A 12,240-nucleotide genomic window follows, 5' to 3' on the forward strand; every position below is an offset into this window, starting at 1 on the left:
GGGATTGGTGCCTGGGAAGGCTGGGTCCAGGCTCACCGTTGGGCTAACCCACCCAAGAGGTGGCTGTAAGGTATATATTTGTCCCTCTGAAAAGGAAGTTTCAAGTTTGGAGGGCAAGGGGAGGAGCAGAGTCAGAAGCCAGTGGCTCATGTGAGAGGATGGGACAGGTGGGGACGTGGGCATGGTGCCCCTTGCTAGCCTAGCACCCAGGTCTGAAGTTGGCAAGGGGGCTAATCCTCCATCTTCTTGGGCAAGGATGAACTGGCTGTGGGTGTTTGAGATGCAGAAAGCATCCTGGCCTGTTAATTAGCAGTCTGCATATTTTATTTTATTTTCTGTCGGGCTGAATGGTTTCCTTTCTTTGTTGGTAGTGTTCATCTCGCTGTAAACATTGGTCGCTTATCATTAGGTAAAGAGGCTGGAGGAGATCTAGGGGTCAGGAGGCAGTTGAACGGAAGCTACAACAGGAGATGTGGTGAAGATGCTTGTCTTTGTAGCACAACACCCTATCAGAGACTTGGCCTGTCCATCTTGCTTCTGGGCTGAAAGTTTTCTCCCCTTGAACTTTGCTGAATTTTGCAGAAGAGAGCGTTTTTCCAGGCTGGCAGAGAGCACTTGCTGATGCCTGAGCAAAGCCTCTGATATCTCATCACCGGGCAGTTTTGTGGGCTGGCAGTCAGGGTTTTTTAGCTAATGGCCTCAATCAGGAGTTTTTTTCTGACCAAGGGAACTGTTTTCTGGCTTGAAAGCCAATTCACAGGTGTTCGCTCACTCAGCTGTGTTTTCCAGGCAAAAGAACCCAAAGCAATTATGAAGATCGAACATCTAAATGCGACTTTCCAGCCTGCAAAAATCGGGAACCCCCACGGACTGCAGATCACTTACTTGAAGGACAATAGCACAAGGAACATCTTTGTCTATCATGAAGATGGCAAGGTGAGAGCGCGGCGGTGCCACGAGGGCTTGGGTGGTGGTCCTGAGCACTGGCGCTGCTCAGAGCCAGCCTGGGGCACACAGGGCTCTAACCGAGCTGGGAATCGTCGGAAGGGGTGGGGGTACAGGATGCACAGCCAGCGTTGTGTTTGTCTCGTCCTTCCAAGCACAAAGGTTGCAGACTGTGTCTTCTAAATAACGAGATGCAAATGGGGTGGAATTGCTGTTCCTCTGCTTGCAAGCGGATGTAGGGGCAGAGGCGTTATTTAAGGCAAGCTCCTCGGGGGGCAGTGGAGCAATGAAAGGTGAGGGGACTTGGTCCAAGGACTTGCAAAAGCGGAGCAAACTGGATGGTAGGAGAACTGAGGAACTGGTTGTTTCCCTGCCTGCCTTGTACTTTATAAAATGCAAATATGCGTGTCCGTATTGAAATAAATCCCCTTGCTTTGCCCTTGTGCCACTGAAGGGAGGTGTGAAGAAGAGGGCTCATGGGTCTGGGGCAGTCGTTTGCACAACGGGGACAGCAGGACAGGGCAGTGAGGGGGGTCCCAGCCGCCCCAGAGGCTGCCAGAGGGGTCCCAGCCTGGGTGGCCACTGTGAAGAACAGCATCAGTCAACACGCTGCCCTGTGGGTCTTGTCTCCATGGACTGATGTCCACGCAGAGAGCAGACCTGGGAGTTTGCAGTGGATGCCATCTCACAGCCTTAGTTTCATCTCTTTCTTCCCTGCCCCAGATATTTGAGGCTCCCCATAAAATATCAGCAGCCCTGGAGTGGCCGCAAAATCAGAGCCTAAAACACGTTCACAGCACATCTGCTTTCTTCTGGCTGTCATGGTGCCTTCAGCCTTTGATGTTACATCCCGTTGTCTGTCAGAGGGGCTTTCTGGGGGTGATCTCTCGTGGACAGGCACAGCAGGGATTTGCAGGATTGTCTCAGTGCACAGCCTTTCCCAGCTGTTCGCCCAGGGATGGCGAGCCAGGCAGCCCTGCTAGGGATAAGCAGTCCGTGCTCTTTGCGGTCACTCCTCTGCAGACTGTATAGGCCAGTAATGCCACCAAAATCCAAGATACTCTTCACTTGTGCATGAGCAAAGCTGATCTCGCCACTGCTGCTGCTCAGGCTCCAGTTGCAGTGGAGCTGGGTGATGCCTGTCGTGCCCACAGGGCTGTGCTGCCAAGGCTGAATGTGGTTCCTGTGCAGTGCAAGTGCTCCTGGCAGAAGGCAATTAGTGTTTCAGATTAGGTTAATTAGTGCATCGTCTGGTTTTGTACATGCACAGAAATGTGCATGTAATATGCATGTGATCACATGCATATATGCATATAGTAGACATGCAGGATGGTCAGCCTGCCTGGCCTCTGCACCCTGCAGCACCGTGGGGTCTTGCTCCGTGCATTTGTGGGTGCTGGGGAGATGCTCCAGCCGGGCTGCTCCCAAATTCACCCTCCCCTCCATCCATGCTGCCTGGTGAGATGTGCAAGTGCCATGGCGCAGAGCAGGAACCGCTTGCCACCGGGTGCTGCTTTTAGCACAGCAAAGCATCGCTTGGGTTGCTCTGGGGTACCTCCTTGGCCACAATTTAAACTGAAAAGAGGAAAAAGCTCTTCCTGTGAAAGCTGCATCCCACCATCATGCCTGTGTTTGCGGTTTGCTGGGCTTTGGTGGCCCACTTACATGCAAGGAATGCAGTCAGGGTTTTATTCTTACTTGTTTTGTGGCTTTAAAATGCTGAGCTTTCTGCTGGGGGCTTGTGGAAGGAGCAGTCTCACAGATCTCATGCGATTGCTCTTGCCTTCGTGTCGGAGGTTTGGCAGGAGGCACTCTGATGCCGTCAGATAATGCCCAGGTTGAATTTCTTTGGACTCCCCTGGAAAGATCTGCCCCTTCAGCTGAACGAGGGCTGCCAGAAGGTGACGCTCCCTGGGGTGAGCTCCCCCTCCTTTGGGATCAGGGGCAGCCCCCAGGACTCGCCTGTAGTCCCCCACTGCCCTTCGCTCCCTCCCATACTCCCCAGCAGCCCCAGGCTGTCCCCAGGTACCCCAGAGGTGCTGCTCGCCCCAGCCCGAAGGGCTCGAGCCTGGCCCAGGCTCCTGGCTCCTGTTTCTGGGGTTTGAGCCCTCCCAGCCCGATCCTGTCACTGACCGGGCTGGCCTTCCATCAGGGCAGGATTTGGAGTTTTATTTTCCATTGAGGAGCTCAGCAGTGATCCAGAGCATCTCCTGCTGCTCTCCACTTGTCCCTTCTGCTGCAGTACCCCAGAAGAAATCTGGCTCACTTCTCCCGTGGGATAACCCCGTGTGTGTTTATTCAACCTCTCAAACAGCTGGGAGAGCCCCTCCGCCCCCCCCCCCCCCCCCCATCCCCGTGGCATTTGCTGGAGTGAGGCACCCATAAAGGATGGGCAGAGGAAGCGGGTCCCTGTGCTGCTGCCCCAGGGCTGCAGGGGGTGGGACAGCATCGTGCTGTCCTTGGAGCTGGAGCTGCAGCGTGACCTCAGCCTGGTGGCTTCATCCTCCGCCGTCTGTCCTGACACTAAACCAAAGACTGAAACCAGCCCCAGCCCCCTCCTCGAAACAGGCGTATCTGGGTGCTTTGGCCACGTGGGTGTCTAATAACAGCAGGTGCCTGGCGGGGCAGGGCAGGGTGTGTCTTGGGCTCTGACCATTTTAAAGGATGTTGTTGTGGTCCCTTGTTAGCACTTACCCACCACCAGATGTACCAAGCCAGCCGGGGTGAAGCTGGGGCGCCTGCTGGAGCTGGGGACCGATCCTCTGCGTGGTGACCCCTCCTGGAGGTACCTGAACTGGTGCTTCTTGGACCAGGAGGGACAGCTCTGTGGGCACAAGGCTGGAGCCAGCCCTTACCTGCCCCCAGATCTCCAGTGGGGTGGGAGGCAGGAGAGCTGCAGAAATGTGTTTCCTGCTGCTCTGAGCTCCTGTCCAGGGCTGAAGCTCCCTCTAGGGCTTCTGAAAGCCATGGCAGGAGCAGCTGGGAGAGCTGCCGTGGTGGCTGCTGCCATCCCTGGTGTTACCGGGATGCGGGGATGCTCGGAGGTGGGCTGAGTCTCCAGGAAAGGCCACCCTTTAAGGTGCAAACCAAGATCGTTGACGTTCTCTGGACAAATTAGCAAAAATCTCTTCCCCAGTGCTTCTTCTTTCCTAAGCCACACGAGGAGCTTTCAGGATGGGAAGAGGTGGTATTGATCATCAGCAGCTCATTGCTCGAGCTGCAGGGATGGATGGGCAGGAGGGATGGTGAGAAGTTTGTTTGTCTCAGGGGTTGTCAGTCTGAGGCTGCCATGGCAATGGGGGTGTCTCTGGTGCAGGAGGGAGACTGGAGGGACACCCAGGTGGCATGCGGAGGGGGAGCACAGGGGCACTGCAAGCAGACCAGAAGGAAGCTGAGAGCCTGGAAAAGCCGTTTGCAAAGGTGCAGGCAGGAGTTCATTTTCTCTGTTTGCTGAGACTTAAATCAGTGAAAGGAATCTCTGCTGACGAGTCAACACCTTCCCGTCTGAAAACACCTAGCAGTTTAATGTTGGTTTAGTACATCAGATATAATCCCCTCACTCTATCCGTGCCATTGTTGGTAATTATACACACAGAAAATGTTTAGCAACTAAGCCTTCTGGCTTGGCATGCACAGGTATAGGTTTGTGTAAAGAAACGCGGCGGTGCCCCTTCCTCCAGTGATGGGTGATCGATATTCCAAGATCCATCTCCAAGATGGAGTGCTAGAAGTCAGTGAGGGTTTCAGCCTCTGCTGTTCTGCAGGGTGGAACCCTGTCTCGCACCCCGAGCTGGGAGGGGACCCACGTGTGTGTGTATGTAGCCACCCGGTTGGTGGCTGTATGAAATATCAGCATTTTAACATCACAGCTTATTGTTCATTACCTCCAGCTTGGCTTGGTCTTCGTTAACTTCAGGAGCCAGTTCCTCTTGCTGATCCTCTTTGTGCTGCTATCTGAGGTCTGCTTAGCTGCTTAGGGTAGGAGAGCAAGTGGTGAGTAAGTAAAACCTCAGACAAGTAGGTCACAGTTTTCCAAAACATTGTTTGTGTGTGTCCTGTTACTTTGTTCTTTTTTCCCTTCAGCCTGAAGGAGGTTAACAAACCAAAGCAAAGCACTTGACCTTGTAGAGGATGGCTGTTTGCCACGTTTGGCCGTTTTTGAGATATCCCCAATTCAACTCCTTGAAACTGAGATCTCCAAAATTACACGTAAAAGCCTCCCGCCCGCCCCAATCATTAAAGCACAAAAAAAAGTTTAAATCTTACCAAAGGCCAACTTGTACTTTGATACGGTCTTTCCTACACTACAGCAACCTCACCTGGAAGGGGTGACTGTTTATTTTAGGGTTAAGTCTGGCTCATTGAACCTGTCCCTGACGTGTGAAGCTTCACATGCATTAATGGTAGTCGGAGAGTTCAGCATCCCTCTCCCCGCAGCTCAGCATCCCGGTGCAGGCAGCAGTTACACCGCCCTTCCAGCATCCCTGCCCCTGGCTCGTACCAGAAGGAGGTGTTTGAGAATTCCCTGTCTGTGGATCACTTAAAATTAATGTGGCGTTTATTTCGTGTAGCACAAGCTCTGTGGGTCCCTCCAGAGACAAAGGAATACATTAGTTTAAAACCAACAAAGTTATAAACCAGCTATTTTGTAGGAAAAAAAAACAACACCCAAAAATGGAGATATATTTTTTTACCAAGGAAAGGAAGAAGTGCCAGAGCTGCTGGGAACTGAGCTGTGACTTCAGTATCACTGTGCTTGTCCTTAGAGGGCTCACAGATATGACTGATAGGCTGGAGCACCAAGATAAGGAGATATTTAGACACTTTTAGCAGAACATTGAAGCATGTTGCTAGAAGGTGGGTGGGATTCAGGCATTCCCCGCAGTCAGCGGGTGGCTGGGGGGGGCGGGGGGTGCTGGTGGGCAGGTGCAGGGGTGTCGGGCTGTCTGTGCGCCCTGCCAGCACGAGCCAGGCAGTGCTTACAGAGTCGGGCTCGATGCCGGGCTCAGTATCTGAAAAGCTCATTTGTTGCTGGTTTTGCCAGTTCAGAGATGTGCTTAAATCCTTCCCCCTGCAGAAAGCCCCGTGGTGCTCGCAGGGGGCTGCAAAGCTCCGCGCGCCTCTCGCATCCCAGGACAGCAGCGGGATGTTCCCCATCCTTCACCCATTTGCTGCTCTCTTTTATGTCTGTGCTTTATTTTTTTAGGACTGCTACTAAACTGAGCTCTGTCACTTGGGACAAAGTGATGGGAGAGATGAAACGGAGCAGGATCATGTTATTTTATGTGCAGACTATGTTACTCACTGTGCTTTTTTTTCTTGTTATTAGGAAATTGTGGATTGGTTCAATGCCATCCGGGCAGCACGTTTTCATTACTTACAAGTGGCATTCCCTGGAGCCAGCGACATTGATGTGAGTTGGTTTTATATGTTTTTTTCTTCCCTCTTGCTCATTTTTAGCAACTTGTAAGTTTAACTTTAGCAAGCTGTAAGGCTTGGAGGGTGCACCATCCTTCAGAGCATTTTACAATTACTGGGCTGAAATTACTATGGTGGGATGTTGAGCCCACGTGCAGCACCTGTTACCAACATCCAGCCTTGGAAACCACGTGTGTGTGTGTGCACACACATGTTCACCCTCAAAATGTGAGTCATGCGGATGAGTAACTGCAGCGTTGTCACACGTACAGAAGCCATAAACATCTTTCTCAAAGCTTGTTGCTCTAAAAGCTGAAACAAGGGCTGGAAGGTAGGAAAAATGAAGGCAAAAGAATGTCAGTGGTGTACTCTGGGACGAGTTCTTGTGTGGAGGTCACTCAGCTTGTTCTATGAATCTCTGTCTTGTATTTTCCGGGAGCTGGAACTACTAATTGCATTACCTTTTGCTAATGTAATACTCGAGGCAGTATTAACGCAAGCTGACAGTAAGTGCCTTGTGTTGCAGTTGCACTGCAACTGGTGTGTAACGTCACTGGTGCTTGTTGTTGATTATTCTCTATGACCTTCTTGACTTTGTAGATTTTGAAATCTAATTGCATTACCTGCCTTCGGTTAATTACCTGGGAGGGGTGCTGTTGTGGGCTGGGGCTGGTTCCGAGCTGCAGGGTGGCTCCGTCCCCTGGCTGCCCGGGCACTCCCAGGACCCCTGGAGCCAACACCTTCCTTTTCTGGCAAGAAGTTAAGCTGGGCAAATACAAAAAAACATAAGAGGAACCTTGATAGCCCACTGTAGTACAGCCTTAATCATTTCTACTCCCTCCATCTCCTCTACTTCTGTTAAATTTGGCTGCATGTCTGAGCCACATTGCCCCCAAAACCCCAGAGACCTTAACAGAGTTGCTGTTTGTCCAGCAGTTGGTGTTTGTATACTTAAGGCAGTTTTGGTGGGAGATAAGCTATTTAAATTTTTACTTATCATCCCCTTCTCATCGGTTATTCTTCGGAGGAAACAGAGGAGCGTAATGTTAACGAGGTTTAATTTATGACCTTGAAATCCTGAACAGCCCTTCAGAGCATTCAGCTTGGGGAGACCTCTGTGGAGTCTGGGTTACGTACACAAGGTAGCTCCGTCCTGGGTGTTGCCATCATTAGCATCTGATTTATGATTCCTTTACCCTGTCAGAGAGATGAAAAGGTGTTAAATGTAAACAGGAGCCGGGTTAAATGTAGTAGAGAGGTATAAATTGCGTACAGCACCCTAAGGATGCCCAGGCTGCCTCCTGGGGAACAAGGGTCTCTGAAGGGTGCTTTGGGGACCCATCTGCAGGGTGGAGGAACCTCTCTGAGCCAAGGGCGATGAGCTCCTTGCTTAGCAAAGTGTCCTCAGCCGTGTCCCAGGAGCCAAAGGCTGGGGCTATGAATGCTGCAGAACCCTTCACTGCCCACAGTGAAGCATCCATGACTAAGGTGCTCCCGTCTGCTCTGGAGCAGCTGTGGGGTTCTTTAGGCTGTTCTTTGGGGTGGCTTTGCCCTCGAAGCACACGCCTGCTTGACCAGAGCTGCTGTTGGGCAGAGTTGGGTGCTGCGGGGTTGTGGTGTGGCAAGCGGAGCTGTTAATAACCCGTTTAAATGACAGGTGAAATGACGTTTAAATGTTTCAATGACAGGCAGGGGTGGGGAGGCACATGGCCAGGCTCCTTGGCCCTGGTTTTGGTGAGACTCATCATCTCTCAAGAGGCTTTTAGAGGCATCTGCAAAGATCCTGCAGCTCCTGCCTTGTCTTCACTAAAGCAGCGTTAAAAATATCCCCGGCGCTGGTAGCTGTTGTCAGCGATATCTGCAGAAAGGGGGGCACGCAGGCGGTGTGTCGGTGGGGTTTTACAGGCAGATGGTGCTTTAAGGCTTGTGCAAGGAGCTCCGGCTGCATCCAGCGCGAGAGATGGATCGCCAGAGCTGGCCGGTGGGGTGGGATTTGGCCAGGGGGCTTCTCCTGGAGGCTGCTGGCATGGCTGGTGAAGTGCTCAAAGATGCTTCGTGTTTCTGTGCCCACCTCTTCCGAGTGTTTTGGAGGAGTGGGACTGAAGGACTCGGCCAGAGCCATTGGGTGGGCTTGGGGCTGGGGTGGGCTCGGTGTGGGTTTTCCTTCCAGTGACCCCCAGCGCTGCCCTGCGTGCCCAGGCACCCCCCGCTCCCTCCGTCTAACGCCGCTCTCTTTTCTCTCCTCTTGGGTTGCTCCAGCTGGTGCCAAAGCTTTCTAGAAACTACCTGAAGGAAGGGTACATGGAGAAAACGGGGCCAAAGGTAGGACAGAAAACATTTCTGCAGTCCCATAAACATGAGTCTTGCTCTGTACGGGCTGAGAAGGGTCCGTGGGTGGGACAATCCCACCCTTGCGCGGGAGGCAAAGTCTTAACGCTGTGAATGTGTTTGTGCACTTTCCTTACCTGGGAGCAAACTAAAAAAAAATCCCAAACCACTTCACAAACCATCACCCCATCTCCCCTCACTGCCCATTCCTGCAAGCCCACCTGGTATAGCTGGCCCGGACCCTGGCTGTGGTGGCTTGTGGTGGCCCAGATTCTGCTCCCAGCTCCCCCAGCCCATGGGGCTCCTCCGAGTGCCTCGATGTCCCTGGCTCGTGTGCGGTGAGAGAGGAGCTGTGCTGCTGTGGTGCCTAATCTGGCATTTTTTGACTCTTCAGCAAACAGAGGGATTCAAGAAGCGATGGTTCACCATGGATGACCGACGGCTCATGTATTTCAAAGATCCCCTGGTAAGATGAAGGTGCCTGGGCTGTCTGTTGGGAATTACCTGCAGGAATAATAATTGTAATAATAATAATAGCGATAATCTGCAGTGAAGCTCAGGCTGATGGGAGAGCCAAGAGGGCACTGAGCCATCAGCGCTGGGTGGATTTGCCCAGTGTCAGCATGCAGTAGCCCTGTGCATAGATATTCACCAAAAATGTTTTGGAGACCCTGTGCACCAGCTGCAGCTACTTCTGCATCTGGATTTTGGATCCCTGGTGTTGCAGGGTGGCCCTGGGAAGAGCTGAGCAGGGATTCAGGGGGTGGCTGGTGCTTTCGGTGTTCGGCTGCTGCCTGGGATGCGGAGCTGCCCTTGGCAATCATGCCTGCCCGACCACTCTGCTGTCTCCTAGGACGCCTTTGCTAGAGGGGAGGTTTTCATTGGGAGCAAGGAGAACAGCTACAAGGTCCTGGAAGGGCTCCCGCCGTCCACACAGGGAAACCACTGGCAGCACGGGATAACCATCGTCACCCCGGATCGGAAATTCCTCTTTGCCTGTGAGACGGAGGATGACCAGCTGGAGTGGATTACGACCTTTCAGAAAGTTATAAGCCGGCCCATGCTGCCTCAGGAATACGCAGGTGTGTGCTGGCAAGGGCTGGATGCCAACCTCGGCCCCTTGGTTTCCCTCAGAGGATGGGATGGATAGAGGGATGGGGGACGTGGTGGCATCGCTGCCCCTGCATGGTGCGAGCCTGGCAGCCCTTCCCTGCCTGGGGGCGGGGATGCAAAGGCTGCCCAAGGGGCTCACGCTGGGAGGAGGAGGATGGATTCCTTCCCTCTTCACCATTTCTTGCGTGGTGTCTGTGGTGCCGTAAGGATGCTCGGTCGCCCAGTTAGAAGAATGATCAGAGCCAAGGAGCATCAGCAATGCAAGGACTATCCGCAGGGTGGGCTTGTGCCGGGCCACCGCCGCCTGCTGGTGCTTGTCCTGCTTTTAACTTGATTTTCCGATTTTTTTCTTGCAGTGGAAGCCCATTTCAAACATAAACCTTAGCGGGGACTGGCTGGGCAGACCTGAGGAGTGAGCTTCTGTTTACAACACAACGTGGTTTTATTTGAAATGTTAAAAATAATGAAGAATAATAATAACAACAGTAATAATAATAATACTACTTCCCTTTCCCCTCATCATTCACTTGATCATGTCGGAAACCAAGAAGGGTGGCAGCGAAACGACGTCGGAGAAGATGCTGGTCCAACCTGACACTGGGCTCTGTGGCCGCTCCGTGGGATGTACCGCCGGGACAGGTGCTCCTGCGCTCCCCCCACCCCAAAAGGGGTGAACCCCCAGCTTCAGCGGGGTGGCCGAGACTGTTGGTGGCACATCGGGGGGGAGAAGGAGATGGGGCTTTTCTCCAGGAGCTGGTCCCTGCTGGGGGCTGGGGGTGAGCGACCCCGCAGCCCCCAGCTCTCTGCCAGCCCCTGAGCGGTGACACCCCCGGGGGGGTGTGAAGCACCAACCTGGGAACAGGCGAAATGGTACCGTGCAACGTGGCCAGCGGGTACATGAGCCGTAAATGCCCTCACCCGGGGAGTGGTGGTGCTTGGTGGTGCTTGGGGCGCTGTGCCCAGCAAGGGGCAGGTGCCATTTCGAAATAACGCAGGAACCGGGCAGCGTCGGCATCATTACCGGGTTAATGAAGGGCACGGAGGAGGGCTGCCCGGCGTGGACAGGGGCAACCGAGCCACGAGGCGATGTTGGGGAAGCAAAGCTTTCATGGTCGGGCCGTACTCTGTTCCCTGGGTTGTTCCTGTTTCATGGTTCAGGGGGTTCACACCGTTTGGGGGCCCGGTGTGGGTTGGGGGGGGTGAGCTTTAGGTGCAGTGTTGCTGACAGTGCCGCAAAACCTGCCCCAGCCCACCCCCGGCTGGCGCACGTCCCTCCAGCCGACGGCATGTTGCTTCTCCGGACTGGTGGTTGCACTTTTTTTTTCCCCATTAATTATCTCAATTATTGTTTTTGGTTGATTTTTCTTTTTCCCCCCTCCCTGCCAAAAACAAAAAAACCCGCTGCTTGAAGTGACGTTTCAGCGCTGTGTTGAGCACTGTAATTCCTGCGGTCGGGGCAGGTGGGCTGGGACCTGCATACCAGGTGCTGGATTTTTACCCAAAAATGAAATTTCCAGCGTCCACTGAAGTACCGGCCCCAGACACGGACCTGTCCGACACATTTCTTACGTTGGTGTGTGTAAATGAGAGCATCTCATCGGCTGTATGCATTCGTTCTGTCACTGGTAAGACAACTGTGGTACTAAATGTCATTTGAACCAATAAATTATTATGTCAGAGCCGTGGCCGTGTGGTGCTGGGGCAGGGGAGGGAAAGGGGGGTTAGAAAAACAAATGACAAGTAGATGAGGGTGCTGGCAGAGCCCCGGGGTGTGGGACACCCACAGAACCGTCTGCCCGGAGCAGGGAACGGAGGGGGAGTAGCTGCGCACACACGTGTGTGTGTGGGTAACATACTATATATTACACTTATTTGCATATGTGTATTATATAGTGTATATTGTATGTATTCAGTATGTAATACTCATACTTTCTATTTATGTATGCATACACATATACAAAAGATAGATGGTTCTTAGGAATATAGAGATAAATTCTATGAAAGCGCTGTTGAATATTCAAACACAGCTATAAAATGTGCATAGTAGATACAGCAGAATATATAATACACTTACGTGTGCATAGGAGCTGAATATAGTCCATAGTTCATACACACACATGTATACACATAGCCATCATTAGACATATGTATTTGTAAAATGTGTAAGCTAAATGCATTTCATAAACACATGCCTGTATATGTAGAGACATTTTTGTAATGCCAAATTCATAAAATATTCCATATTATAAATATACACATGCATGTTTTTATATAGGTATAAAGTACATAATGTATAAATAATTATAAATTTGAGAACTATTGCATATGAACATACATATATCAACATGCATATGTATATGCATAACTATAGATATTTAATTTATATTAAAAAGGACTTATAAATATACATTTTACACACAGTCAGTCACTTATTTA

General features: G+C 52.0%; 1 protein-coding gene across 1 annotated transcript in view; it reads left to right on the plus strand.

Annotated features, from left to right (window-relative positions):
* Window positions 1–11,483, plus strand: part of ADAP1 (ArfGAP with dual PH domains 1) — a 62,774-nt gene extending 51,291 nt beyond the window's left edge. Inside the window, exons 6-11 of the mRNA XM_037383304.1 lie at window positions 790–936; window positions 6,275–6,358; window positions 8,623–8,685; window positions 9,086–9,157; window positions 9,545–9,773; window positions 10,161–11,483. Of these exons, the coding sequence (XP_037239201.1) occupies window positions 790–936; window positions 6,275–6,358; window positions 8,623–8,685; window positions 9,086–9,157; window positions 9,545–9,773; window positions 10,161–10,189 (624 nt within the window). The 3' untranslated portion in view covers window positions 10,190–11,483. The remainder of the gene's footprint in view (window positions 1–789; window positions 937–6,274; window positions 6,359–8,622; window positions 8,686–9,085; window positions 9,158–9,544; window positions 9,774–10,160) is intronic.
* The last annotated feature ends 757 nt before the right edge of the window (window positions 11,484–12,240 follow it).

Source organism: Falco rusticolus, chromosome 4 (assembly GCF_015220075.1).
Source record: "Falco rusticolus isolate bFalRus1 chromosome 4, bFalRus1.pri, whole genome shotgun sequence".
Lineage (NCBI taxonomy): Eukaryota > Metazoa > Chordata > Aves > Falconiformes > Falconidae > Falco > Falco rusticolus.